The sequence below is a fragment of the Mytilus californianus genome, unplaced genomic scaffold (genome assembly GCF_021869535.1).
Source record: "Mytilus californianus isolate M0D057914Y unplaced genomic scaffold, xbMytCali1.0.p SCAF_12, whole genome shotgun sequence".
Classification (NCBI taxonomy): domain Eukaryota; kingdom Metazoa; phylum Mollusca; class Bivalvia; order Mytilida; family Mytilidae; genus Mytilus; species Mytilus californianus.
Genome location: NW_026262604.1, coordinates 58546276 through 58571193, shown reverse-complemented (window position 1 = coordinate 58571193; position 24918 = coordinate 58546276). Strand labels below are relative to the sequence as shown.

Genomic DNA, 24918 nt, shown 5'->3' with positions numbered 1-24918 from the left:
AATTAAAGTCACCGTACGGCCTTCAACAATGATCACAGCCCATACCGCATAGTCAGCTATAAAAGGCCCCGAAATGACAAATGTAATACAATTCAAACGAGAAAAACTAGCGGCCTATTTTATGTACAAAAATAAACGAAAAACAAATATGTAAATTAAAGACTTGGGACATACACATACATAAAGAATGTAGCGGGGTTAAACATGTTAGCGGGATCCTAACCCTCCCCTTAAGTTTGTAGGAATAGTTGTCCTGGGGAACAGTGGTTAAAATAACTTGGGGTACAAAGTTTTAATAGGGCTTCAATGGGGAGGACGCTTGAAGAATCTCATTAAGAACCAACAATAGCAATGCAGTTATAATTTGCATCAAGCCTCAGTAGTACATTAAGATTCAAGTGTGTACAAATGAAGGTACAGAGATCATTGGGTCTGAGCACTATGAGTCCAAAGTTTAACATAGTCTTTATTGGGAAAAGCTTAAAATTCATCTTATTCAGAACCTGCAATGGAAATGCAGGACTTCATAATTTACACAAATCTGTACATGCCAAACATAATTAGAGGCTCCAAGGAGCTTGAATTGCTCCCCTATTCAACTGGGTCTCATTTGACTTGATTATAAATAAAGTTCTAGTATGTGCAAGTCTTAGGTGCAAGTGAATAACTTTAATTAAGCTTGATTGCATATAGTGTTAATTATTCTAAAAAAAAAAAGATGAATTTGTTTCCGCTACAAACTTTGCCTTTACTGACAACCATTTTGAAATGCCTATCGCATCAAAAAGTGAAAAGTTAAACTATAAGGTTGCCGTTATTATCACATAGCGGTCAGGAGTCTGTAATTCAGTGGTTGTCATTTGTTTCTGTGTTACATATTCGTTTTTCGGTCTTTGTTTGTACATTATTAAAACCGTTATTTTCACTCGTTTGAATTAAATTATTAAACAGCTGTCATGTCGGGGACTCTCCCTCTAGTATCTTTCGTTCCTCTTTTATAGACTACTATGCGGTGGCTTTTCTCATTATTGAGGGCATTATGATGACCTATAGTTGTTAATTTCTGTGTCATTAAGTCTCTTGGCAATCATAATACATATTCTTATATATATATATATATATATATAGCGATGTCGTTATTACGACATAGCTATGTCGTTATTACGACATAGTGATGTCGTAATAACGACATGTTATGTCGAAATTACGACATAGCAATGTCGTTATAACGACATGTTATGTCGAAATTACGACATAGCAATGTCGTTATAACGACATGTTATGTTGAAATTACGACATAGCGATGTCTTTATTACGACATGCTATGTCGTAATTACGACATAATTTTTTTTTTTAATGGCCCTTATCGGCTTCCGTAGTTTAGTACAAAGATCTGAGTTTTTTTTTATTCCTCAACACCAATATTATTATTATATCCGGGCGCAAGAAATTTATAACTGTCATTTTTTTTGTATGCAGAATCCAAATGAGATTTATTTTTTTATAATTTGTAGCATTGAACCAAATAAAATGTGTATGCTTCAATCATCTATTTTACAATGTATATTTGTATTCTTTTTTATTTGTATTTTTACAGATTCTCCGACACTCCTTACGTCTCCTTTGGTTTATTCGGGAAATGCAGGTATATCCCATAACTTCACCTGTTCTGCGACAGGCCATCCAGTTCCCATAATAACATGGACGTTCTCATCAGTAAGAATCTATCATTATTAGACATTAACATTGGACAAATTCAGTATGGAAACTTCCGGTCTTGAACACTACAGCGTTTTTTTTTTTGGAAATTTGAAAACAAGATTACGTCGATAAATATCATCGGCGTTTTATTCAACCAGTACGTCCAGAACAGTGACACGCATGTAATACAACACAGTCTGATTTTTTTCCTACTGGTCAACAGATATTAGAATTAGTATCTAACAATGAGACAACTCCTTCATTATTTTGTTCTTTCTTATTTTTTCTGAAGATGAACAAAGTCACAACATAGAAAATATTACAAAAAGATACATATATTTCGAGAGGATGTTGTGTTATTAGTCGTCAATCTTTTTCTAAAGTATCTCAGCTTAGAATATGAAAAATACAGTACACCAAAGGTTTTTTTACTGATCACTTTCAAATTTTAACATATCTACTCCTAATGTGATACTTAAACTAAATATAAGACATCCAATATTCCTCACATGAAAACGACCAATATAACTCTAAATAGACGTTAGACAACAATAGCATAACTCGTGAACGGAAAGAACAGCAGTAAAATATAGTTATTTTCAATTTTAATCAAAGGCATTTGTCTTTTTATTAATACCGAACTACTGGTTAATGGATTTGATCAAGCGTATATGTTAATACTCGTTACTACGGTTTACGGAAGCGTATTAGCGCCACACAATTTTTTTTATAATTTTCTTCCTATCTTTGCGATATAACGCAAACCTTTGCGATATAACGCAAACTTTTGCGAAATAACGCAAACATTTGCAAAATAACGCAAACAATTTTTTTTATCTTATTTCCTATTTAAGATTCAAAGGAAGTAGCAGTTATAAATGGAGGAGGCTGAATACATTAAAATGTATCCTAGCTCCTTTGTACTCATAACAAAGAAAATTGCTTGAATATTTAGAACATATCATTGACTAATAATGAATAGGATAATAGATATAAGAAGATGTGGTATGAATGGCAATGAGACAACTCTCCATCCAAGTCACACTTTCTAAAATCAAACAATTTAATATAGGTCAAAGTACGGTCTTCAACACGGAGCCTTGGTTCACACCGAACAGCAAGCTATACAGGGTCCCAAAAATTATATACATGATAATACATTTATATATATTACTAAGAAAATTGAGTAAATTGAAGTTGTATTTAAGAATATAAAAAATCAACCCTGCTAATATAGCTATAGCCAAATATAAATATACTTCCAAAGTAAGCTCTCGTTTGAGGATTGTGTAAGGTTGGTTAGATCCAAACAAGCTACATTTTTGCAATAAAATGAAGATGTTTTATTATTAAAGTTGTGTTCTCGACATTTAAATTATTACCCAAGTATCTTAAAGTTACTTCACTAGATTGAAATGAAAATTCCATGAATTTCTATCAAAGAATCTTGATCATATTCTGACATTTAAAAAAATCTTGCATCAAAATTTAAAAAAAACAAATGTTTTTTCATTAATAATTCATTTTAAAGCAGAAAGATCATTTTGTCTATTTGACTTGAAAGTTTCACAAATGTATGACATTAGTTTTGCTCTTTCAATTAAAATATGCCTATACAATATCTATTTTTTTGTTAAATTATATACTTTTCTGATGCACAAATCATTCTTAATTTATGTATAATTGCACTTTAAGTATTCCATTATTCCTATGCATATTTATTATAATGAGTTGGCCTTGTATTTATGGTTCTTTTCCTATCTACTAGTAAATCACAACCGAAATTAATGACAGACGGACATATATACAAAACTTAATGAATAATTCAAATCAAGATGTTTGCGTTTTAACGCAAAGGTTTGCGTTATATCGCAAATGTTTGCGTTATTTCGCAAAGGTTTGCGTTATAACGCAAAAGTTTGCGTAATTTCGCAAAAGTTTGCGTTTTAACGCAAAAGGTTTGCGTTATTTCGCAAAGGTTTGCGTTATAATGCAAAGGTTTGCGTTATTTCGCAAAGGTTTGCGTTATTTCGCAAAGGTTTGCGTTATTTCGCAAACATAGGAAGAAATATTAAAAAAAAAGTTGTGTGGCGCTAATACGCTTCCGTAACGGTTGATAATTTGACAGCAAATTTCATTTGAACGAATTCCAATTTATATGAACTTTGGTGGATAGTTGTCTCATTTGTAATCATACCAAATCTATTTCTATATTATATATATATCCCAAAATTAGTTATTTCATACTTTTACAGAATGAACCAGTTTTTGTGTTAACACTGTTTCGTAGATAATTATACGACACTTCAGTATGTCTAAATCTTTGATTAAGGAAATATTAAAAAAGTTAGCCTGTTAAACAATCCGAACAATTTCCTTTCCATACAAACCGTTTTTACAACAATTCCTAACGTTTAAGATTTTGTATTAGAACATGCATAATGTAATCTGTTAACACAGATATGCATAAAGGATCTCAATAGGGCTTTCAAAATAGAAAATAATGGGCCAACATTCACAGGAACATGACAAACTCGAGGCTCTTAAGAGCCTGTGTCGCTCACCTTGGTCTATGTGCATATTCAACAAGTGACACTCTCAAACATTGTAGGCGAGTATAGAATTCATGACAAAAACCTCTGTTTTGTTGATATTGTATTGTCGATCATTTAGTTTGTTTTGTTTCTCTCTTTCTTCTTCAGTTTTTGCTCAAAACACAAAAGAGGGTAAAAAAAAACAAAATTAGGGGCAATCACTTTTATAAAGAGTGACAGTCTACTATCTCTATCGGCAAAATTTGACTTGTTAGTAGATCTTGTCTTGCTAATCAGTTTTGCTTATTTAAGTTTCTATCTATCTATTATAATTTTTATCATATAAGGCACAACGCAAAAAAAAATGATAAAAATCGTCATTAAAGGGCAACAACTCCAATAAGGAGTCAGGGGACGATTTCCACCATATTGTATTAAATGTAGACCTTGTCTTGCTGATCAGTTTTGCCTATTTAAGTTTCTATCTATATATCTATTATAATTTTTAAGATATAAGGCAAAACGCAAATATTTTGTAAAAAATCGTCATCAAAGGGCCATAACTCTAATAAGGAGTCGACTGACGATTTCAACCAATAAACTTATTTGAAGAACATGTCTAGCTGATCATTTTTGCATTTTTAAAGTTTCTCTCTATATATTATAGTTTTCACGATAAAAGGCAAAAATGAAAAAATAATGGTAAAATTTGTCATTTAAGGGCAATAACGCCTATAAAAAAATCGTCTGACAGTTTTGACATAAATAGACAATAGGTAGAACTAAATATTCTGAACATTTTTGCCCTTGTCAGATTTTCTTTATTTATAACGGTTTTCAAATTAATAGACAAAACTTGCATTTTACCCCTACGTTCTTTTTTTTTTAGCCATGTCGGCCATCATGGTCGGCGAGCGGAATCATTGGACACTTTTCTTAAACTAAATAACTTAATGATGATTTTGACTAAGTTTGGTTAAATATGACCCAGTAGTTTCAGAGGAGAAGATTTTTGTAAAAGTTAACAGACAACGACGGACTACGACGACGACGGACGAAGACGGACGACGGACGCCAAGTGATGAGAAAAGCTCACTTGACCTTTTTGGCCAGGTGAGCTTAAAAGAGAATAGAGAACAATAGGGCAAAAACATATAATATAAAAAGTAAAATATATTGAATAGAGAATTATGGCCAAACAATGTATAGAATAGAGAACATGAACTAACAATTTAAGAATTCAGAAATGAAGGACACCCATCCATACCAACAAAGAGGGTAAAAAACATTGTATTTATTTCAGATTGGTTAAAAACATTGTGTCAATTGAATCATTTTTGTATAAGTTATCTTTGTCTTTAGTTTTCTCATCAAATTGATACACTGCCTCCACATAAGATACATAGTAATGGTGATGTAATAGAGATGGTTGATATGCAAGAGTCTGGAATCCTTACTTGTACAGCAACAAATGAATTTGGAGTGGATACCGCAAAAGCAACAGTTATTGTTCACCACAGTAAGTAAAATACGCCATTGTAGAATACAAAGTATGTTATATGTGGTCAATGCGTTTTAAAATTTTTCCCAGATATTAATGCGGTTCCTAACTGTTTTTATGAATCAACACAGATTTTCAAAAAGCAAGTGGATACATTTATATACTACATCATCACTTTGAGTGTGGACTTTTACTTTCTTTAGGGACCGGTCATTATTTATCTCCAGGAGGGGCTGGCAAAAAAGTAGGGGAGTCATGAAAAAATGGAAACTGATAGAGGGGGGTCACTCCTCTCCAGGTTGATGAAGCAGTGTGTGTGTTGGGGGGAGGGGTCATGATTTTATTGACCATAGATTCAATGATCGCCATATTGTGCTATGACCATAGACTATATTGTTGTTTGGGTTTTTCAGAGCTAACTTGCAGCTTGATGTTGGTTCCACATGTTGAAGACATAAATGTGGTGACATCTGAATGTTATTTTTACTTTTGCATGTAAAATAAAAAATGGATTTGCATATAAATGGAAATAAATGTATTCAGCCCAAGAAAATGTCTCCTAGTATTACATTTTGCCAAATATCAAACTGTCACTATCAGTGATCTAGCTAAAGCTAGTCACTTTACTCTTTGACTAATTATATTGTCAAGTGACTAATGAATTTTACCAAAAAATGTGCAAAATTAGTCACTTTTCATATGTTTTTCTTAGATGTTGTAGGACTAAGAAACTAGGAGAAGTGACTATAAAATTGGTTTCAAAATCCTGGCTTCACCACATCAAAGGTAGACTTTCAGTTTGTTTTCATGTCTTTATGGAATTCTTTTGCATATTATACATATAAAACACAATTTATAAAAGATTGATCACATTGAAAAGTCGAACGGGTTTCACAATTGTGTGGCTATTCATGCAAAGGTGACACCATTTGGATTTTTCAAGATGAACTTTTATATTTTACAAACTGTTTTGTTTTATGTGTACAAAAAATATTCTATAAAGTCTTAGACCTCAAAGCATTTTCTACTTATTTTTAACATTTTTTAAAACACTTTTGAAGACTGCAGAATATTTTCTTCACATTCAAAATTATATTCAAGAAAAAAATTCATTTTTTAACATCCTGACATTCTGTATGTATACAATAAAAAGTAATGCTCAGATATCAAAACAAAGTCCAAAGTATATACTCATTAAAACCATATGCATAAATGACAAAATTATAATTAAATAAGCAACTGAAACTCCAATTAGTTTTGAGTTTGACTAGGTGGTGCATATCAATGGATGAAGGATGAGCTAATAATGCCACTTTTTAAAATCTGGTTTTATATAAAAATATAAAAGAAATTTTGACATTTTGGAAATACTTTTGGTCCTAGTCTGTATTCATTTAATAGTTTTGAAGAAAAAAACTTTGATGTTGTAATCTTCACTATAAATGAATATTTTTTTAAACTTATTAAAATAAGATTTGCACGATATGATATACTGTCTCATGATTTTGTTTTATTATAAAGCCATTTTATTATATTAAAGGGTATTTTTAATATACAAAATTTGTGATTTAAAATAGCAATCATAATGCTGATTTGAGATTATTATGGAACTATTTTTTTAGAATAATATTTCCATATAAACGTATTGTTGATATTATAGTAAATTGTATTTATATGGCAAAAAGTCTTGACACTGTTTCTTCAAACAATTGGCATTTGGCTTGTTAAAGACTTGAAGTTACATCAGGGTATCCTTCTATCGGTTATTGTTGTCCTCAATGCATTTCTCTGTGTATGTTTATCAAAATCCCTTAATTTCATTCCCTTTGAGCTATTTTACCTATTAATAGGAATATTAGCAACACATTATGACGATTGAATCATTCGAAACCTTTCAATTATAATCAGAAAAGAGGGTGTGGTCAAAAGTTGTTATGTAATTGAAAGAGGGGGTTACATTTTTTAACACATTTTGAAAAGGGGGGGGGGTCAATCATATTTGATCATTTCAAATTTACATTTTGCCGCACTCCCCACCACACCCCACCCCCTGGAGATAAATAATGACCGGTCCCTTAGCCGAATGTTATTGCTGCTTGTCATGACGATAATGTTTGTTTTTATATTGCAGGCTCCGCAGTAGTAGGATGATAATCACAGTCCAGATACAGATTATTCAAGGAATGTTTTTTTTTAATAAAATACAATTATATAACCATGATAACAGTAAAAAGTGTATTTAGAAACAACGTAATTCTAGGGGGAAATGAAGCTCTTTTTTCGGGATTTACTTTCAACAGGAATGTTCAAAGCCTAATTTTTGAAAGAAGATGTATAAGACAGTCAAAGAGCTATATAACCAAACAAAGACCAAACAAAATAGCAAAATCCATATAAGGTGAACTTTGCCTCAGGTAGTTGAAACCTTAGTTTATTGATAGTTTCTTAATTTATAAACGATGTCTAAAGTAACGTATACACTTTACCAATCTGATAACAATACAGATCCAATGTCAAAGAAAATGTAGAAATATGTCTCCCTCATGTATAGCTAAGATTCCTTTTCCGGATTCAGATTTCTCCTTTTTGTTTTTATCATCTCTTTTCCTTTACGTTTGGGATTTCCCAATATTTTGGCCTCGAGTATTATAAAAAAACTTTTCAAAGATACAATGCTTATGATTTTGAACAGCAGACGCGCGTTTCGTCTACAACAGACTCATCAGTGACGCTCGAATAAAAACATTTTAAATGCCAAATAAGGAACGTAGTTGAAGAGCATTGAGAAACCAAATTCCGAGAGGTTTTGCCAAAAAAACAACTAAGGTAATCTGGCGTACAAAATCTTCTGTATTTTGATCAATTCGATTTTATAATTTTGAGTGTTGAGTATCTGAGTATGTCAATGAAAATTCATGTCAACACAGAATTTGAATCATGGACGCGAACATTTTCAAGTTGGGTTATCTCTCGTTTATTAATAAAAGAAAATCACAATTTAAAAGTCACAGAAACGTCTGTCATGTTCTCTTGCACATTACAATTAATTTATATTTGTTTCTAATGTAAACTTAACCAAATGTTGAAAGGCAGTGCGTCTCTATATGAATACTTTCGTCTCAACCAGTGGCGGATCCAAGAGGGGGTAGAGGGGTTTCCGGGGTTGGACCCCCCTTTTTTGCGATCAATGCTTTTGAATGGGGACATATGATTTGAACCCCCCTTTATCCTGGGTTGGAATGGCTCCGCCCCTGTCAACCATAAAATATACTGCATGTTTTTAAATATAAATGAACGAACAACACGAAAAGACAACACGACCTTAAACAAAAACCATATGTCGACGACAGACAGCAAATATAAAAAAATATTAAACGAGACATGGGCCAAAATAAAAGTCAGGAACAAATTTCAACCACCACCAGAAAATGCAATGTGTAGACTGAGTATCATGCAGAATTATATGTGGTATTGAAAACAAGGTTTATGACTACATTTGAAAGTTGATAGCTTCATCGAGTTGAGAGACCATACATGTAGCTATGATCTGTTTATCGCTATTTACCTAGGCATCGTCAATGGTGTTGGTTTATGACGTCTTCAACTACTAAGAAAAACATCATCAGTCGAGTTGTTCGAGATTAAAAATTACTACACAAAAAGATCAAAGAACAATTTATGTAAATAGAGATAATCTCGTATAATCTTGACGTCATAATTAAAAAAAGTGATCGTTGCATGGCGTAATACGGTTTTTCGGATACAGATCTAAGGTCATTCGTAGACATAGTACAGCTCAATACCAAAAAGTGTGAAAACGTCTTTTAATCAGATAGATTTTTTTTATGTACAAAGGAATTTGATTCATGAAGATTGAAGATAAAGCGATTTTGTATCTTAGCCGTTTTAAGATATGAACTATTATAATTTATTTAACAAGTTCTGTGCCATAGGGCCAATAAATTGACCTAAGCAATATCTGAAAAATGCCTAAAAACCAATATATTGGCCCTTGATTAGTAAAAATATTATAATATTTTGAGAAACAAATACGACTTTGTGTCTTATAAAAATGTACAAAATAAGTTGGTAAGATAACTACGACAGTTAAATCCAAATAATTTAACTGTTTTATTTCGTATACTGTACCGTTAATAATAGTGTGATGTTGACGTTTATTACGTTACTCTCACAACAACAACAAGTACCGCTCGGGAACAAACAAAACGTTGGTATACTTTCAAATCTTGACAATTGTAGTCATATGAAAATTGTATTTAACATGCTGGAAAAGATGTTTGGAAAATTTCCTTAGCCATGGTATTATGCCCTCCCCCCCCCCCCCCCCCTTGCCATGGTATATTGAACCTCCTACTATACACCTCCAATTTAAAAAAAAATCATTGCCAACATATTTTACATTAGATAATCTGCAATACTATTTATCTAAAACATGGGGTTCAATTTTTCATTGTGGGGTTCAAAATACCATATGGGAAAAATGACCCCGGGGTCAAAATACCATGCGGTATAATGATCCCGGGGTCGATTTTCCATATGGTATTTTGACCCTTGGTTCACTTTTCAGGGGGTTCAAAATACCATATGACACCGGTCGGAAAGAACATACAAGAAAGTAGTACATATTTTAAACAAAATAGTTCCTACGCATAGCTGTATCTTTGTCAATAGGTGAAATATTTGGGTAGTTTTGGTATCAAAAGAAAGTTTAGGGACTTGAGATCACTGTAGAACCCTTGTTGAAAGTTTCTTTTGAATAATAAAGAGGTATATTTCATAATAGGAGGGCACATTTGCCCTGTTGTTCAGATCAGAAGTACACGTTTTTTGTACTATCAAACTTCCGAGAACCAGTACGATCTAATGTGCAATTAAAGGTATGTTGAATTTTTCAGCACAAGTCAGGATATGGAATAGTTTTGACATGAAATGACTGCCACTTTATTTGAACTTAAGACAAAGTAGTTATTAATGCTTGAAATTGCAGAATTTAACATAGAAAGCAATGGGGCTATGAATTAGTGGTTTTATACCTTTTAACAATAAATTACAAAACAAATACTAATCCTTTAATATTTAAATATTCTTTTGCATGTTCAAATCTAATCGGGACTGCACATTAACAAGTTATTTCCTTGGAGGAATACATGTATGTAACTTTAGCATCTGTGTCTGTCTTTGCTGTAATTTACCAAACATTTCCTGCGGGACAACACATCCAACGTGTAACAAGTTGCGCAGTATAATTTTACGCTGTAATTTGATATAACATTAGATATAATGCACAATTAACACGTTTAAAATTCAAATGGAAATTCAAATTCAGTACTTTTTTTAATACGGAAATAGTCGATAAAGTACTTCAATGAGCTGAGTAATAATTATCCTGGTTCCCGGTACTACGTTCCAGGTATTAGCTAATAGCCATACACTGTCACGATATTGGTATATGTGTAACATACTGAATATTGCGATCGGGAACCAGTCTACGTATTAATACAAATCAACTGGTTTAAGCTGGGTGAATAATAACACTGTTTTTAGTCTGCTAATAGTTTACGAAATATGAATCTTACATGATATCGTTAGAATGATTAATTGATGTTTGCCTAACGGCCAGTGGCAAATATTTCATTCATTTTATGAACTAGAACAAAATAACAATATATTCAATGGGTAGGTCCTGTAATAGAGGCCTTCCGAGATGAAAGTTGGCGAAATTTGAACTGCCACTGGAAAATGAGGGTATATTGGATAAGGATATAAATTATGTCTTGCAACAGCAAACTACAGACCCCTCGAAGAATTGTCGCAAGGGTTGTTAACGTGTAGAGAGCGTGGTGCTCTCTTTACACGTTTCATAGGATGTAACGTCTCCATTTCTACCATACGTGACTGTGTATGTATACATCCTGTATCACCAAACGGGCGCCCCACTTTGGCAAGGGTTATACTGTCAGTCAGGTGAAGACTAAAATGACAATATTTCTATTCCCTGGTCACCCTTGGAGAGTCGTCAGAATGACTTTAGTATGACAAGGGAAGACAGTATATACTAAATTATAAATTTTAATAGTTAAAATGTTTGCTATAAACTGTTTTGAAGTAAACAAAAATTCATATAAGGTCAACTTTCCCTTTGGGAGTTGGAACCTCAGTTGCAGATAAGACTTTTAATTTTGTTACACTATCATAATGTCTTCGAAAGACTGAACTGGAGAAAGCTACTGTTTGTAATTAATTAATTTATACAGATTAAAAAAATCTTACAAACATTTCGACATCGTTGGCTGTACAGAAGGGGTTGGGATACCAAAGGGGGAATCAAATTTTAGATTAATAAGTTAAAAAGAGACGCACAAAATCATGGCAAAAAAACGAAAATCGAAGAAAAGACGAAGCATTAATCAAAAGAATGGACAACACAAACCCCACAAACAACTGGGGTGATACCAGGTTCTCTGGAAGGTTATACAAACCCTGCTTAACATGTGGCGCCTGTCTTGTTGCTAATCACAAAAAACAAATTCGGTGTCAAGGCTAATTCTTCAAAAAGGCGCTAAACATGCCGTTATTACTTAATTTAAGTATCGTTAATCAGTCTCCAAAGTTAAAGGTAACTCAGTACCCTGTGCTATAGCATTAATTGGAATGACATAAAAATGAAACGTTCTGTTTGTCGATTTTCATTAAAATAACACTTTTACACGGCCCATGCAATTTAGAGAGAGAGAGTTCTGACGACTTGTACCAAGTCAGGTTATCTAATTTTAGCGTTGTTGTTGTTCTTCATCTTCCAGTAAGCGGCCACTGTCAACTGGTTGACTATCTGCCACATTTTTGGAGTGTGCGTATGTAAAGTTTTTGAAATTTAATAACGAAAACATTTCCTTTTTGTTTGTATGTTTTTTTTGGAGGATTTGGTTATGCGTCCATGATGCGGTCTGTTGTTTTGTGCGGTGGCTGTTTTTTTTATATGAGAAATGGTTTTCTAATAACTAAAATCCCACCCTACAGATCAAGTTAATAGAAAGCTTTTTATTTTTATTTTTTTTTTAATTTCAAGAATAGCTTTTGATCAGCCCTGAAAAGGATCAATTTGACACCGCGATAATTTGACTTACATTGTCCTTACTTGTATTTCAAATGCTTAAATATACTTTGCACACTATGGATATATTTCTTCTGGAACCAAACCGGAAGAGTTCTCATTCATCATTTATTTTCAATTTTGTATTGAAGTTACGGCACTAACCCGTTACAAACCTGTACTTTGTAGTCAATCGAGACAGAAATACACTTTTTCAGTTCTAAACAGTACTTTGCCATTACCTAGTATGTAAAAATAATGAGATGTGGTATGATTACTCATAAAAAAACTTTCCACCAGAGTTCAAATGACAAAGATATAAGCATTTATAGATCACCGTTCGGCCTTCAACAATAAGTAAAACTCATATTATATAGTCAGCTATAAAGGCCCTGACATGTGAAAAATGTGAAACAATTCAAACGAGAAAACTAACGGTTAAAGTTATAACAATGAAATTAACGAAGACAAATATGACAGACACGAACCAACGACAATCATTGAATCACAGGTTCCTGACTTTGGAGAGGCACACAAAGAACATGGCGGTGTTAAACATATTTGAGAGTGTTTAACACTTCTTCTAACCCAGGACAATAGTGTATAACAGCCTATGTACCTTTATCAAACCTGGTGACTTTATCTCATATTAATCTGAATCGATTAGTTTATAAATTGTTGTTGCTTCACCTACAGTGTCAAATATTGCATGCATATCCTGGAGAGAAAAATCGTTAACTTTTCAAAGATCGAAAGTGATCGAATTTCAGTTAAACGAAACGTTGCGATCACTCGTGTCAGTTGATACGACCTTAGTACAAATTCCAACTTTCCAAGACGCGCATCAATTATGTTTCGTGCAGGTTACTTTAGAACATTTCCAGACCAATCGAATATTAAATACACAGAAATTTTTGTTTAATTATTCCTTCTGTGTAGTAATATCATGCGCATAGTATATTATAAAATTATGCCATGGCTTTTAGTTTTTAAAAATATATATGTAGGACTCGAAGGTGCGATGGGGACGCTCAAGTGCGATGGTCTCTGCCGCAGTGCGATGGTCCTTTCGCTGAAGTGTGATGGTCTATATGATGCGTGATTCCTAGTTATAAATCTACTATCTAGTAAATATAGAAATTGCCTTCAGTATTATCCATAAAATATTTATGGCATTTCGATATCGATAAAATCTTTGTGTATGGTTGCAAGAAGAGAATCGGTAAAAGAATTATCCTTCTGCAATACTAATAGCCAATTGCATAATATTGATTTGATATCATCTGTAGGTACCCTGCTAATATTATAGTTTCATCTATATATGGAACGCCATGACTGTCTTCTGATGTTGATTGTTTAATATGTTCGGTGCTTTATGCATTATGTTCAGTAGTATTTATATTAGGTTCAGTAGTTTTCATATTCTGTTCAGTAGTTTTGACATTATGTTCAGTAGTTTTGACATTATGTTCGGTGCTTTGGTTATTATGTTCAGTAGTTTCATTGTTATATGTAGTGGTATTTAAATTATGTTCGGTGCTTCTGACGTTATATTCAGTGCATTTTGCATTATGTTCAGTTCTTTCGACATTATGTTCAGTAGATTCAATATTATTTGCAGTACATTATGTATTACATTCAGTGGTCCCGGTTTCTTTTTATTCGGTGAATTATTCATTATGTTCAGTAAAAGCATCAGTATTATACTCGGTTAAATGGACTATATGTTCAGTAGTTGTATCAGTATGATGATGCAGTAAAAATTGGGAAATCAATAACGGAAATTATCGGGAAAAAAAACGAACGCGGACATTTTTGACGGACATTTTCTTCATGGACACTTTTACGGGATGGAATGAAAATGGAAGAAATGGAAGCAGTATTAAATTGGTTTGTTTTACGTTCCCACGTTGGCAATTTTCACAAGGAAAAAATTACTCCTGACTTAATTTGTAAGATGTCATGATTGATTGATTGCTGTTTTCTGAACGTATAGTGGCAAATATTTCACGCATATTTATGACGGAGAGAAGAATTTTTAAACAAAAAATAAGAAGTTGCATGCATTGTCGTTGATACACCATGACTATAGAGAGACGACAAAAAGACAAACAGCAAAAAATATATAAAAACATATTCTATAGCTTTTGTATTCCTAGTAGGTAACCCTTTTTATTGGTTGGTTGTAGCATACTAATCTCATGCACCGACTTACCGACTTTTAAGAGACCACGAAAAATCGCCTTCTGGATATTCTTATTGTATTCTGCATCCTACCCCGCTAATAGGCGCTTAAATATCAGATATTTATTTGAAATTACCCAAGATATATGAGGTTGTGGATGAGGTTTACAGAATAGAGAATAATGCCCCTACCCCCCAAAAAAGAGAAGGTGGGCAAAAATTAAAGAATAGAGAATAAAGGGGTGCTTTAAAAAAAATGTTTTAAACTTTGGAAAAAAGTGATTACAGAATTAAATGATTAACAGAATAACTAAACTTTTTCTGCATACCGAATTTATTATTGATATGGAATGAAATGTTGAACTGGTCGTAATCAGAACTGGTTAATTGATGTTACCAAATTATGTACATTCGATATTTTTCTCGAAAATCACGATCTTGCACGAGAAAACAAATCTTGACGTACTATTTCGTCCACTATTGCAGACAAAGATAATCTTACATTCTTCTCCTGCATTGTGTCAGAAATTATTACAACAAAGATAAATCAGTTCGTGATAGACTTCAGACAAAAATGACAGCAAAAAGCTCTGCAATAGCAGAAAAAACCAGAAAACAACTAGTCATAAATTTCATACATTCAAAGAGCTACATTGAAATTTATGCTGGTATGCAAGGGTATAGAATGAAATATTGTACAAAGTGTTACAAAAAATGAACTTTGAGTATCAGTATGATTGTCATTTTAAAATCATTTATTAAGATTTTTAATCTTCCAAATTCAAGCTGTATACACAAAAACTAACTAGGTCTAAGTGTAAATATGATTACCATAGACTGTCTATTAGACAGGTAATGAATATCAAAATACAAAGTGCAAAACTTTAATTATGTGCAAATTTTCACCATTTCTGTACAGTTATGGTTCTTATTATTTTAAAGTAATGCATAAAACATGACCCCTTTTGTTTAATAAGAGACTAGTAACTACCCAAACCAATAACTTAATATCTGTTCTTGAACAGAGCGTTTAAAAACATATTTCTGGATTTAGTCTCTAGATCTACCAAAGATAGCCAGAATGAAGAGGAATAGATTGACAATATCCAGATACAGGTTCGAGGCTAATCCGTGTTACCATGAATTGTTATTGATATGGTCATATTTATGAATCAACTTTCTCTATTCTGTGAACCTCATCCACAGCCTCATTTATCTTGGGTTATTTCAAATAAATATCTGATATTTAAGCGCAGTGTAGGATGCAGAATACTACAGGAGTATCTGCAAGGAGATTTTTCGTGGTCTCTTAAAAGCCTGTGCATGAGATTAATATGCTACAACCAACCAACAAAAAGGGTTACCTACTAGGAATACAAAAGCTATAGAATATGTTTTTATATTTTATATTTTGCTGTTTGTCTTTTTTTGTTCTTATTTCTTGTTTTAGAATTCTTCTCTCCGTCATAAATATGCGTGAAATATTTGCCACTGTACGTTCAGAAAACAACAAACAATCAATCAATCATGACATCTAACAAATTAAGTCAGGAGTATTTTTTTTCCTTGTGAAAATTGCCAACGTGTCAACGTAAACCAAACCAATTTAATACTGCTTCCATTTTTTCCATTTTCATTCCTGATCCCGTAAAAGTGTCCATGAAGAAAACGTCCGTCGAAAATATCCGCGTTCGTTTTTTTCTGAAAATTTCCGTTATTGATTTCCCGACTTTCACTGCATCATCATAATGATACAACTACTGAACATATAGTTCATTGAACCGAGTATAATACTGATGCTTTTACTGAACATAATGAATAATCTACCGAATATAAAGAAACCGGACCACTGAAGGTAATACATAATGTACTGCAAATAATATTGAATCTACTAAACATAATGTCGATGGTACTGAACATAATGAAAAATGCACTGAATATAACCTCAGAAGTACCGAACATAATTTAAATACCACTGCATATAAAAAAATAAAGCTACTGAACATAATAACCAAAGCACGGACATAATGTCAAAACTACTGAACATAATGTCAAAACTACTGAACAGAATATGAAAACTACTGAACCTAATATAAATACTACTGAACATAATGCATAAAGCACCGAACATATTAAACAATCAACATCACCCGGGAAAAATTTGGTTGATTATATAGGGAATTACTTAAGCATGACTGGAGCGGGTCCCCCCTCCCCCCTTAGGTCAGTAAGCTGGCCCCCCTTTATGAAAAGTTCTGGATCCGCTACTGTCAGTAGTTATCGACAAGATAGAGTCATTATGCCACCATCGCACTTCAGCGTGATCAAAACACACTTCAGCGTGACCAAAAACGCACTTCATCGCCAAACCATCGCACTTCAGGGTGACCATCGTGGTTCGGGCTACCATTGCGGTTCAGAGTGCTATATATATCCCACCACTGCATCGCGTGTGGTACGATATTTATCCATTTGAGACAGTTATCTTTTCAAATTTAAAACGCGAGGCTCGCCGAGAATTTTAAATATTTAAAATGTATCTGTCGAGAGTCGTGAAATATCGTATTGTACGAGATTTGGTGGTGGAATCTGTTTCTGTAATTATATTTAGACAAAATACAGATTATTTTGCAAAAACATGTGTTCTATCTATGTGACGTCATCATGCACGGCTACCTCTTTTCGTGGCATCACAATGGGAAATTCAGAGGAAAGGAAGAACACTTGACGTTATAATTGATTTTTTAACAATGAAGAACTGAGATCAAACGTACCAGACGTTGATAAAATAATGTAATCAATGGGTCAGGAAATGCATAAATCGGTTATGAATTAGAGAAACATTTTGTACAAGTAGATCTAAATTGGTTACATGCAATTTATAACAAAGCGTCATACATTAATTTGATTAAGTATTGTGTTTACTTTTATTTATTTATTTTTTTTCTTTGTCAATGAATACTCAGCATAAACGTTAGAAAAACTATGTATTTATTTAATAGTGTGACAAGGTTAAACATGCATAATTAAGCTGCTTTTTTTATATTGTGTTAATTAATTATTGTTTTTTAAACATTTGAATTTAATAAATTTAAAAATTCTATTTGACAAGTTAAGTTTTATAAGTGAAAGTTGACAATTTCTCGCGCGTTTTTTAACTAGAAATGTAGTTTGGACACTATTTGTTTTAAAAATTATATGACTTGCTTTTTTAATCTGCAACAAAGAAATTATATATCCACGATGAATCAATGCGGACATGATGGTCTTGTTATGGTTTAATGAAAAGAAAATAGGTCATAAATAATAGATAACAATGAGAAAAACAAATAAAGAATACTAAAATGAAGTCCCTCATCCCGACTCTCATACATAGATTAACTTCCAATAGTATTAAGGAATTTAATTCTGATGGAATCTTATCTAATATCGGGTCAAATAGTTAAAATTTGCCAAAAAATATTCACAATAGGGGTTCTAATTAAAAAATGATATTTTTGCACTCATCATCAGCCTAAATGTTCGGAAATACGACCTGCTATGTACCGATTATCAGGTTGTCTGCATATTGATATTTTACAATATAAATATAATTGAAAATCTGATAATATATTAATCGGATTGCATTTGTGAAGTTTGCATGATAGAAACAAGTGTTTTTTTTTTCTTTATTTCACCAGCAAACTGGAAGATGACTTGATAATTTCGGGTCAAACTTATCAACGTCGGTTCATTCATTATGACGTCGGTGATTTATGTCGGTATCAAAGTTATTAAGGCCGGGTTAACGTATATGACGTCACAAAGTCGTGATATTCAATTTTACGAAGTGCTAGGCAGAGTGATACAGACAGTGGGAACACCAATAATATGCTTGTAGTATGGAACGCCACAGCTGTCTTATGTGGAACTCTGATATTACGTTATGTTGTTCTGTTATTACTTGATGATAGTTTGTCTTTACATAATATGATTTTGACATTACGTAATGATGTTTTGATATAACTCAATATAGAAAAGTCATTACTTAATGATATTCCGATATTACATGATATGGTTTCGTATTGACTTGACATAGTTTTGTCATTACTTAATATGGTTCTGTCATTACTCGATGTGGCTTCACCATTATTTAATGTGGTTGTGTCATTAGGCAATGTGGTTTTAACATTACTTGATGTGTATGTGACTTGACGTAATGTAGTTGTTTCATTACATGATGTGGTTTTGTTATTTCGTAATGATGATTTGCCAATTCTTTATATGGCTTTAACATTACGTAATGATGTTTCAAAATTTGACGATTTTACACTACATGATGTGTTTGTTTCAGTATTTGATGTGGTAATGTCATTCTTTGATGTGGTTATCCCATTACTACTACGAGGTAAAACCACGTGACCATTTTGGAAAACATATGTTCTATTTTTAGACCGATTTCCATATGTCGTTTTTGTAATGCGCTTTGGATGAGTACCGCTATCCATTAAATTAAAGTTCAAATTAAAGTTCAAGTTGTTGTTCAGAGTTATTTGGTATGAAAAAAAAAGGAACGACAGACAAAAATAACAAAAAAAGTACTAAACAATTAACAGTAATTCGGACATATCCCAAACCATTTGGTCCTGCCGTTTTTCCTTAGTTCTCAAATGGAAGCTGTAAATTAATAAACAAAGTAAAGATTATTATTAACACTGTGTCTCGCCGGATAATTCTACTGTCAGTGTAAAAGCTTCAATTAAATGTTGACTGACTGTACATTAACAGGTACACTTAACGGAGGAAAACATGTTTTTCTGTAGATGCTTTTATCTTGATCTTGAAGAATAACTCCTATACAAATTTTATAACAATTCATGGAGGTTTACAAATATATCATGTCAAAAGAGTTTAATTCGGTAATATTAAATGCATTAAAAAAACCTTATATTGAAATAAAGAAATGTGGTATGATTGCCAATGAGACAACTCTCAACCACATATCAAATTTCGAGTTGAACTTCGAGTTTGAGTCACATTTAAAGATAGAGTTCCGAATTACAATTGGACTTCAACTTTAAATTTGAGTCACCTTTTGGCGTAGAGTTCGAGGTAAACCCTTATTTGAGTCTCATTTAGATTAAGATTAAGAGTTGAAATTAGTGTTATCTAATATGAGTTCTATTTTATTTATCGTGGATCAAGGGCTTTTGCTCGAGCTTCCGAAAAGAGGGTTCAGGGGTAGGTATGCGTACAAAAGATAAACAATTTTACAGCATACAAAACACAACATAGAAATTGAAATAAAGTTAGATGTGGTGTGATTGCCAATGAAAAAATTATCTTTCATAGTTTAAATGCAGTGGATGCAAGCAATCATAGGCAACCGTACAGCCTTCAACACACCGTATAGTCGGCTAAAAAAGACCACCACGTGAAAACGATGAAACAATTCAAACGAGAAAACTATTGGTCTAGTTTATAGCTAAACAATCTACGAATAAACAGCTGCCCCATGAGCGTATGATATGCCCGTCGTCTTGTGTGTGAATTTTTATGCAATAATCATAAATAGTTTCTGACATACGGCGCGACATGCGAATCCCCCCCCCCCCTTTTTAAGAAAAAATCTCAATATCTCTAAAATAAAATTTTGAATCAAAACCAAAAAGTATACAGATCTTAAGATTAATATAACTAAGAAGTATGTAAAATTTTAAGCAATATTCATAAATCGTTTTTGAGATACGGCGCGACATGTGAAAAACCCCTCCCCCTTTTTTTTACAAAACACTCAATAACTCAAAAATAAAATTTTGAATCATCACCAAAAAGTATACAGATCTTAAGATTAATATAACTAAGAAGTATGTAAAATTTTAAGCAATATTCATAAATCGTTTTTGAGATACGGCGCGACATATGAAAAACCCCTCCCCCTTTTTTTAACAAAACACTCAATAACTCAAAAATAAAATTTTGAATCATCACCAAAAAGTATACAGATCTTAAGATTAATATAACTAAGAAGTGTGTAAAGTTTTAAGCAATAATCATAAATTGTTTTTGAGAAACCGCGCGACATGTGAAAAAATACACACACCTGTTTTAGTTACTAAGTCCCGTAACTCAAAAAGTTTTAATCTTTTTTTCACCAAAAAGTATACAGATCGTTTGACCATCATTAGAAACAACTATGTTAAGTTTCATGAAATTTGGATAAGTCGTTCTCAAGTTAAGGTGCGACATGTTTACGCCCGACAGACAGACGGACAGACGGACAGACGACATTTGTATACCATAATACGTCCCGTCAAAATTTTGACGGGCGTATAAAAACAAATATGACACACATGAAACAACGACAACCATTGAACTACAGATTCCTGACTTGGGGCAGGCATATAAAGAAAGTGCACGCGGCGGAGTTTAACATGTACATGTATGTTAGCGCTAATCCCTATCCTAACCTAGTGTATCATAGCACAGCATAAGAAGAAAATGTAAAGACAGTTTTGATTCGCTCAACTAAATAGATCAGCATGACTGGGTAACATAAATCCATCAGCGTGATCTCGGGTGCTTTGGAAGGGTAAGCGGATTCTGTTTAACTTGTGGCACCCGTCGTGTTATTCGTGAAAGTACAAACCCAGTGATTTGTTTTTGTTTTGGTAGTTTACATTCGAGGAAAAAAAAGACGGGATTGTGGTTTCGACAACTGGAACCTATTCGTCGTCACCTGTGAAACAGATATTTCAAAAAGGTTTTTTTTTCAATTAGTGCGTGGTATATCAGAAACTGCAATTAATAAAAAAAAGTTTAATATTCATATGTTCAAATGAACATACACGCTAAAAAAAAATACCTGGAGAATTCTTATTTTATAGAATTGATGCTTTGTTGCTTACGAATTTATTATAATACTGCTTCCATTTGAGAACTAAGGAAAAACCGGCAAGTGGTTTTGGAATATCCTACGGAATCGTATTAGCGCCACACAGCTTTTTTTTAATATTTCTTCCTATGTTTGCGTTATAACGCAAACATTTGCGAAATAACGCAAACCTTTGCGTTATAACGCAAACATCTTGATTTCAATTATTCATTAAGTTTTGTATATATGTCCGTCTGTCATTAAATTTCTGTTGTGATTTAGTTAGGAAAAGAACAATAAATACAAGGCAAAGTCATTATAATAAATATGTATAGGAATCAGAAAAGTATATAATTTAACAAGAAAATAGATATGTTATAGGCATATTTTATTTGAAAGGCCAACATTTTTAAAATTTTGATTAAGTAGATAAGAGCAAAAATAATGTCATACAATTGTAAAACTGTCAAGTCAAATAGACAAAATGATCTTTCTGCTGTAAAATGAATTATTAAGAAATATTTTTTTTTAAGTTTTGATGTAAGAAATCGATTTTTAAAATCTCAGAATATGAAAAAGATTCTTTGATAAAAAGTCATGAAATTTTCAATCTAGTGTGGTAACTTGGTAGCAATTTAAATGGAGAGAACATAATTTTATTAATAAGACATCTTCATTTTATTCATTTATTGCAAAAGGGTAGTTAACCAACCTTACACAATCCTCAAATGAGAGCTTAGTTTGGAAGAATATTTATATTCGGCTATAGCTATATTAGCAGGGTTGTTTTTTTTTTCTTCGGTATAACTTTAATTTACTCAATTTTAATTGTAATATATGTACATGTATTGTCATGTATATCATTTTGGGGGGCACTTTATAGCTTGCTGTTCTGTGTGAGCCAATGCTCCGTGTTGGAGACCGTACTTTGACCTATAATGGTTTACTTTTACCAATTATGACTTAGATGGAGAGTTTTCTCATCGGCACTCATACCACATCTTCTTATATCTATTATCCTGCTCATTATTAGTTAAATGGTAAAGCATTTTACTTTGCAATGAGTACAAAGAAGATAAATTTTAATATATGCAGCCTCCTTCATTAATAACTGCTGCTTCCTTTGAATCGTAAATAAGAAATAAGATAAAACAAATGTTTGCGTTATATCGCAAAGGTTTGCGTTATGACGAAAAGGTTTGCGTTATTTCGCAAATGTTTGCAAAGGTTTGAGTTATAACGCAAACGTAGGAAGAAATATAAAAAAAAAGTTGTGTGGCGCTAATACGCTTCCGTAATATCCCCCTTATGTCCGAATTACTGTAAATGTTTTAGTACTTTTTTCTTAATTTTGTCTGTCGTTCCCCTTTTTCATACCAAATAACTATGAACAACAACTTGAACTTTAATTTGAAATTTAACTTAATGAATAGCGGTACTCATCCAAAGCCCATTACACAAACGACATATGGAAATCGGCCTAAAAATAGAACATAATGTTTTCCAAAATGGTCACGTGGTTTTACCTCGTAGTAGTAATGGGATAACCACATCAAAGAATGACATTACCACATCAAATACTGAAACAAACACATTATGTAGTGTAAAATCGTCAAATTTTGAAACATCATTACGTAATGTTATAGCCATATAAAGAATTGACAAATCATTATTACGAAATAACAAAACCACATCATGTAATGAAACAACTACATTACGTTATGTCACATCAAGTAATGCTAAAACCACATTGCCTAATGACATAACCACATCAAATAATGGTGAAACAACATCGAGTAATGACAGAACCATATACACCTTATCGCTATTCCCGCTTGACCCGAGAATCTGTCCCGCTTGAACTTTTGACGTCATACAACAATCACTTTTCCATTGTGGCGTCAGATGTTTTCTATTATGACGTCAAAATTTTACAGGAACTTTTGTGATGTCCAGTAATGGCGGACAAATCAGTCAGACAACCGGAAGTCCCTTTTAGGGCAAAATGTGATCCGTCTCTAATCAGTGACCTTCCGCCGTTTGAGATCTATTTCGTGCACTTTGTAAAGAAAAGAAGGTAGCCCCGAAAGTAACCTTTCATCTTTTAGTTACGACTGAAGACTACTCATGCCGTTATTTGCAGAGAAAATTAAAAGGACGAATATTTATATTCTCAATAATCTCCTCGTTGCACAAAAGCATAAACAAAATAAAATAAAATACTTTCCAAAGCATTTTTTTGCCGAGGACATGAAATGAAAATGTGACAATAGCCAGTTCCATGTTCAATGCGCGAAATAGGTACAAAATAATGTTATCTCATGAAACTCAATGACAATACACATATAAAAACTACAGAATCTGGGTGATAATTTAAAATATGTTTCTATGTGTCTCTCGCATGAACAAAAAAGTGTACCTATTTTTTATTGGGGTAAAATATTTGTTGACAATTTACGCAGATCACTCGCATCTTTTCCGATTTTATTTCCTTCGTTATTTCCTTATTTGAAAACTTTTTGTTGTGATGCCTATTTAATCATGATTTACAGATTGGGATTTTATAAAGTTTTATGAAAATATTTAGAAAAAATATAACAAAAAAACATATTTTCTGAAGACGATGACCATCAGCCATTACGTTCTTTTCTTCCGGGGCGGGCTTGGCGTACAGACGTAAATCCCTTTTCTGCAGTGAAATCAAGAAAATTTGAAGGAAATATAAGTTTAAATAGTACAGAATTGTATAAAAATCGAAAAACTTGTCACATTTTCCAATATATTCTCATTTTTAGGGCTATTTTGTTGATTATTTCCCCTGGTATTAAATTTTGATCGAAGATTCCAGAAAAATAAACTGCTTCTTTATAAATCTTTCATAATGTCAGTGTTCAAGTATGAAGAAGAATTTCCACTGCTATCAAGCTCAAGGGGGAACCTTGCGATAAAACAGTTGTTGAGTAGGCCTTTCCTTCAACAACATGTACAAATTTCAGTTTTGAAAAAGCCATCTGACATGTCTGAGCAAGTGAGG

The 24918-nt window shown here is 32.7% G+C and overlaps 1 protein-coding gene across 1 annotated transcript in view; it reads left to right on the top strand.

Annotated features, from left to right (window-relative positions):
• Window positions 1-8129, top strand: part of LOC127722098 (fibropellin-1-like) — a gene marked incomplete at its 5' end in the record, with an annotated part of 34895 nt that extends 26766 nt beyond the window's left edge. The window contains 3 exons of the mRNA XM_052228944.1: window positions 1598-1716; window positions 5598-5754; window positions 7868-8129. Coding sequence (XP_052084904.1) covers window positions 1598-1716; window positions 5598-5754; window positions 7868-7887 — 296 coding nt within the window. The remainder of the gene's footprint in view (window positions 1-1597; window positions 1717-5597; window positions 5755-7867) is intronic.
• Window positions 8130-24918: the final 16789 nt, after the last annotated feature.